Below are 5,705 nucleotides of genomic sequence, written 5' to 3' on the forward strand. Positions count from 1 at the left end.
CTCTCTCATTTGTGAGCCAATTTGGAGCCACATGCTTCAATCTTTGTAAAGGGCACAACATGCTTTTGTCTAGGTCTCATAGGTTGTATCTGGCGGCCTCAATAGACAATATGATCTCTCTCTCTCTCTCTCTCTCTCACACACACACACACACACACACACACACTCACACATACACATGCATGCATGTGTACACACATACATGCACCTGTGTGCGCGCGACACACACACACACAATCAACTGAGGCATGCTAGTACCCAAGTAGTATAGATAGAGATAGGTGAACAATGAATGAGTACCCAAGTAACAAGTGAGTAATGAATGATCTTTTTTTTTTTTGATGGAACGTTTGAAATAACTAGCTCTCTTCCGTGTTTGCTAGCTTTTCTTTTTTCATGTTGTATTGTTTGTTGTGCGCGGATCGTATGCAACATCTTTTTTATTACAATCTTTCTTTTTCAAGGTAAAGACTAACCAAGGTTAGGGATGACCTGAGGCCAACGACTCTCTCCCTCTTCTGTCGCTTTTTTTAGGGTCAGAACCCCATGCGGTTCATGCCTTATCCCGGAGCCCCTTTCTTGCACCGTCCAGCAACAACCCACTGACCCACCTGTCCCTTCTCCTCTCGCCCCTCTCTCTCTCTCTCTCTCTCTCTCTCCCTCCCCCTGCGTCGCTCGGCGGTAATAAGAGCTTATCATCTTGATCCAGATCTGCCCATCTCTGGTTCCCCTCCATTCGCAAACTTGCCTTTCAGATCTCCGACAAAATCCCATCCCCTCTCGCCCTTTTGCTGGCACATTGGTTGCTGCCCATTGGCTTTTCTGCTGTTTTCTGAATCCCTTGGACCCCCCGCGCGGCCTTCTGAGTCAGAAAAAGTTCACCTTTTCCCTTTCTTTTTAATTTTCTCCCCTTTCCAAACCTCCTTGTGGACTCTGCCTCTTTGATCAAATTTGAACCTTTTCCCACATCAAGCTGGAGAGCTTTGTGCTTTCTCTCTGCTTCGTGGTCTTCTTCTTCTCAGATCTGCTTCACCAAGGTCGAGCTCTGGACGCGCAGGTTTTATGCCTCGTCTCGACGCGCTTGGGGGAGAGAGAGAGAGAGAGAGAGAGAGAGATGTGTGTGTGTGTTTTCTCCTCCTCTTATGGCGACGCAAGTTCAAGTGTAGCCTACTTCAATTAATCACCTGTCAAGATAAGCATGTGCATGTGTGTAGTGAAAGGATCTACAATTGCAATGAAACTTATCTAATTAATCAATTCAATAGGAAGGATTGTCAGATAAGACTTGCACAGTATTTTCATACGTGTGTTGAGCCTATCCCTTGTGGTGTTTGCACCCCCTCATAAGGCGTAATGGCTTTCTTCTGCAGGGTTTCTTGACACCCCCGAGGACGATTTTCCCTCCTATAGCTCTTACAGGAAGGCATTCAAACCGTCAAACTGGATTCCTGCGTCAGAAGCTTTGGATTTATGCCGCACCTCACCTCTCGGAGCTTGAAGGAGGCTCGATCAGAGACAAGCGATGGTGGAAACCTCAGATCCCCTCTCCAAGGGGACGTCTCCGAGGAGAAAGTCATATGTCCAAAGCCGCAGAGAGTTGCTGTCATGACCTTCTCATCTGCTGAAGTTCTCAAACCTATCTGTCAATGGCGAAGGTACTTCTGGTTTATTTCGAGATTTATCTGGGCACTACTTTGTAATGTGCTTCATTTGAGTTTTATGCTTGTCTACACTTTTTTCCTTTTTTCACTGCTCACAATTATATCATAATGACCAGCATGTCGCCAGCAGCATTCGATGGTGGTGAAGCAGGACATGAGATCTTGGAGATTTTTCTGAGTAAGGTGTGCTTTCAAAATAACTCCAAGGAATTTTTGATACTGTTCAGATTTAAGTCTCTTATCTGGTTTTTCTCTGGGGCTATGTTCTATGTGCAGAGTTCTTCCGGTGAGACTCCAAATTTTGGATGTTCTCCCCCCTATTTTACCGGCTCTCCACCTTGTCGAGCTGGCAATCCGCTGGTGCGAGATGCAGAGTTTTTGCACCCAATGCATCCTCTCTCACCAGCTGCAACCTCAAAGGCAAAGGTTTCCCCCGGGCCGCCCCTCCGAGGGAGTCCTCCTGTTCGAATAGAAGGATTTGATTGTTCCGGGCGTGGATTTGAGTGTACAGGTCGAGATGCACGGTGCCGAGTGCCCGCCCTTGCCTAACTAACCCCAAGCGAGTGTCAAGGCCATCTAGGTAAATTGTGCAGTTTTAGTACCTGTGGTCTTGCTGTAGATGTCTGTATTTATGAGTGCAACACTTTTGCCACCGACCCCCTTCTTGACCGATCCGTGACCATAGCAGTTACCATTTTATTTTAGAGATTGACTCCAACTCTTGAGTGTAGTGTATCTCGTATTTCTGAGCTCTGCTCTTGAACCAAGAGTAGGGGCAAGGGTTCCATGACACTTTTATCCTGCACTTGGGATGAAAAAACTGGGAAGCCTGAGTCACTTTTGGACCCAATTCTTCAGGCCAATTTTTGTACAGATGTCACATTTATATGTAATATATTGAAATTTTTTCCTCAAAATTGTGGTCACTGAGATGCAACTTGTGTAGTGTTTGGTATCTTCCATTTCAGCTAGAAAAGTCTGTTGTACATGATTAGAAGTTTTACAGCTCAGGTCTGGTCATATTCAGAAGGACTGATCTTATATCAGCTTAAAATTTGAAGGAAGGATTTCAAGCATGAGATGGCATTTAGGCAGTGTAAATGAGAACATATTTTGTGGAAGATTGGAGGGAGATGAATTGGACGGTACCCAACACTAGGCAAGCATCCCACCCATCGCACGATGTGTATAATGTACTGCCAACTTGATGAATACCTTAGGCTATGAATGGAGGTCCAACAGTAGGTAGCCTTTTTATTGCCCTCGGCGGGTTGTCTGGTCAGTTAGAGCAGCAGGTCTCGGGTTTGATGTGCACCAGGTTTCTCCGGTGGTAGACCATCTATATTCCCGAAAAAAGAAAAGAATGTAGCGTTTTCATTGGAGCCACGCAAATTAGTCATGTGCAATGCAATGAAAGCTTCAAAGCGTACTCGTAACTTCACGAGGGCATGTGTATTAGCTACGCACTGAGGGCCTAGGGTCTGGTCGAGCCAAAAATGGATGCAGTTTACTATGTCACATGAAGGTGTCTTCCAGCCTACATTGAGAGATCAAGCCTTTGCAAGTGCGCGAACAACCAAATTTGGTGAAGAAGCAAGCACCTAGGTGCATGTTCTATAGAACCTCCATGCAACTCTCTTTTTGTGCACGTGGAGGCGCTTAAACTCATTGGGCTTTGTGAGAGGCTGTGTGTGTGTGTTTGCGCGTGTGCGTGCTCGTGTGTGCAAAACTCCTTTTTTGTGCACGTAGAGAGGCTCTCAACCTCATTGGTGTTTGTGAGAGGTTGTGTGTGTGTGTGTGTGTGTGTGAGAGAGAGAGAGAGAGAGACAGAGGGGAGAGAGAGAGAACTTGTGCGTGACCTGATCCTTTGTGGCTCCTTGCCCGCGCGAAGGGCCTTAACCTTTCATTTTGGCCTTCCCATCTTGTTGCATCCTTTGGCAGCCTTGTCGTCAGCCCCCTTTCACTGCCCGTCATTGCCCTTTTCCTCTTTGTCCTTGCTCTGTGTGTGTGTGTGGGGATTCTATCGCTTCCTTCTTCCTTTTCGTTTTTGCTCTGTGTATGTGTGTGTGTCAGCTCTATAGAAATGGCTTCACCTATTGAAGTGTATAGACGCAAGGATCTCTCTATTGAGCCTAAAAGAGAAGAAACATAGGAGGAGACTCCCAGCAAGCTGAAATGCAGTCCTCTCGTTGCACCAATCCCGACCTGCAACATTTATGTGACAATCTTGAAGGTGGTTTTGTTGAGATCAAGAAAGCATGGGATGAGCTTGTCCTTGAGTTTCGGTTCTTGGCCACGTGTTACTAGACCTTGTAATGGAACTTTTGTAGAGCTGTGATCAATTTTTTTCAGGGGAAGGTTCATGTAGCGGTTGATGTCGCGAGTAGTGGCTTAAAGCAATGCTTGGAGGATGCTTTGTTGAGGGCTGCTACTTTGTTGCTTGTGGCTTCAACTTACCTCTTTTTTTTTGGGCAGCAGTTAGATGGTGCATGTGGCTGCTACTTTGTTGCTTGTGGCTTCTATGAGGTTCTACTTACCTCCTTTTTTTTGGGCAGCAGTTAGATGGTGCATGTGTATCTATGTGTATCCACAGTCGCCAATGAAGGATTATCAAAGCTTCATCAAACACAGATGTCTTGTGTGAGTGGAAGTTGCAGAGCTTCTTGTTTATATGCGCCTTATTTTACCTTTTTTGGTGAAGTTAGTGGGCAAAGTTGTTTGCTCTCCTAGGACTTCTGGGAGTGTCAATAGATTTTGCATCTTTTGGGATGTCGATAAACCAATTCTTTCTCGAGTGGCCAGGGATGTTGAACCACCAAGACTTCCGACACAGGAAGCTTTCTTCAAGCTCAAATGGGGGAATTTTGTTGGCTCTTATTTCACATATAAAAAGTTTGGACACATGGCATCATAATGTCCATTGGGACTCTTGCAGTAGTCGCCAGTTGTGGCAATGCCACCACAAAAGGTGGTTCGTGTTGTACCCATGCAACAACAGAAGGGGAGAAATGTGGCGCAAGCCCCAAATGTCACCCTAGATAAAGGGAAAACCAAAAATTGGCATGACAAGCCCTCTTGTTATAGAAGGGATAGAAAAGGAAAAACAAGCCAAATGCATGGGCGACACCTAAGAAACTTCCCCTTAGATAGAGACTTGTCATGTCTCGTAATTGACAGAAGGAACCTCGACAACATGGTTAACTTCTAGGGTGCTTGATATCTCGGGTAATGTTACACGTGTGGGTAGAATGTGGGTTGCAGTTGTGAGGGGTGACCCCTTGTTTGCACACACTGCGTCTAATCTTGATCTATCTACTAGCATTGGCACTCTTTTACATGCAAGTAATGTTCATGATGATATTCTAGATTATACATTGCATAGTGATAAATATGTATATACCAATCAAATGCTTTACATATAATGTGTAGGGTCTCTATGATGTAAATAAATGGAGGCTCCTTTGGTCTTATGTAAATACTATGTAGCCACATAGTTTGTTTACAACAGCATAATGAGCATGCTTTTGCTGGTAGACATGGGGTTTTCTTTGGTTATCACATCTTCTATGCAAGAAAGCAAAGTTTTTTTTTTGGGTACTCTTATCATGGTTAAACATGAACTTCAAGCTCAATTGGCATATAACGATCCCCAATGGCATATGGATTGTTGTGCGATGTATGATTGTTGGTGAGCCGTATGAATTTGCGAGTGTTTATGCCTCGCAAACTTTAGCAAGCAGCTGCAATGCGGCAGTCTTTTCAAACATATCCATGGCTATCAAATGCTTTTATTATAGGGATTTTTAACAATTCACGTGCTTGCTGACAATTCGTCTCATCGTTCTCATGTGATGCGCATTGAGAGACAAGTGTGGAATCAAACCCTGACTCTTTTGGATGTATGCGATTTGTGGTAACATCTCATGCCTCAGCTAGCCAGACTTTACTTTCCATCATAATGCACTTACAGACTATTGGGCATGCTTGGACAGACGGTATCTTTTGCATGCTGCCCAATATGATGATATACCTGCACAACAAATG

At 44.8% G+C, this 5,705-nt stretch overlaps 1 protein-coding gene across 2 annotated transcripts; it reads left to right on the forward strand.

Annotated features, from left to right (window-relative positions):
• The first annotated feature begins 622 nt into the window (after positions 1 to 622).
• Positions 623 to 2,578, forward strand: LOC147638686 (uncharacterized). Of its 2 annotated transcripts, none has more exons than XM_086798649.1 (4): positions 623 to 1,057; positions 1,371 to 1,655; positions 1,778 to 1,844; positions 1,938 to 2,578. In XM_086798649.1, the coding sequence occupies exons 2-4, from the start codon at positions 1,471 to 1,473 to the stop codon at positions 2,208 to 2,210; spliced, it is 525 nt and encodes a 174-aa protein (XP_086654775.1). In that variant the 5' UTR covers positions 623 to 1,057; positions 1,371 to 1,470; the 3' UTR covers positions 2,211 to 2,578. The 2 variants fall into 2 exon arrangements, with proteins under 2 accessions (XP_086654775.1, XP_086654776.1); XM_086798650.1 differs by lacking the exon at positions 623 to 1,057 and adding an exon at positions 1,071 to 1,206.
• Positions 2,579 to 5,705: the final 3,127 nt, after the last annotated feature.

Source organism: Cibotium barometz, chromosome 5 (genome assembly GCF_041138505.1).
Source record: "Cibotium barometz isolate CiBa-2024 chromosome 5, ASM4113850v1, whole genome shotgun sequence".
NCBI classification, from domain to species: domain Eukaryota; kingdom Viridiplantae; phylum Streptophyta; class Polypodiopsida; order Cyatheales; family Cibotiaceae; genus Cibotium; species Cibotium barometz.

Excerpts from the sequence above, each read along its gene's own strand:
- LOC147638686 (XM_086798649.1), top strand. The coding sequence starts at position 1,471 with ATGCCGCACCTCACCTCTCGGAGCTTGAAGGAGGCTCGATCAGAGACA. Across the intron at positions 1,656-1,777 it reads CCTATCTGTCAATGGCGAAG|CATGTCGCCAGCAGCATTCG; the intron begins GTACTTCTGGTT and ends CATAATGACCAG. Across the intron at positions 1,845-1,937 it reads TGGAGATTTTTCTGAGTAAG|AGTTCTTCCGGTGAGACTCC; the intron begins GTGTGCTTTCAA and ends TTCTATGTGCAG.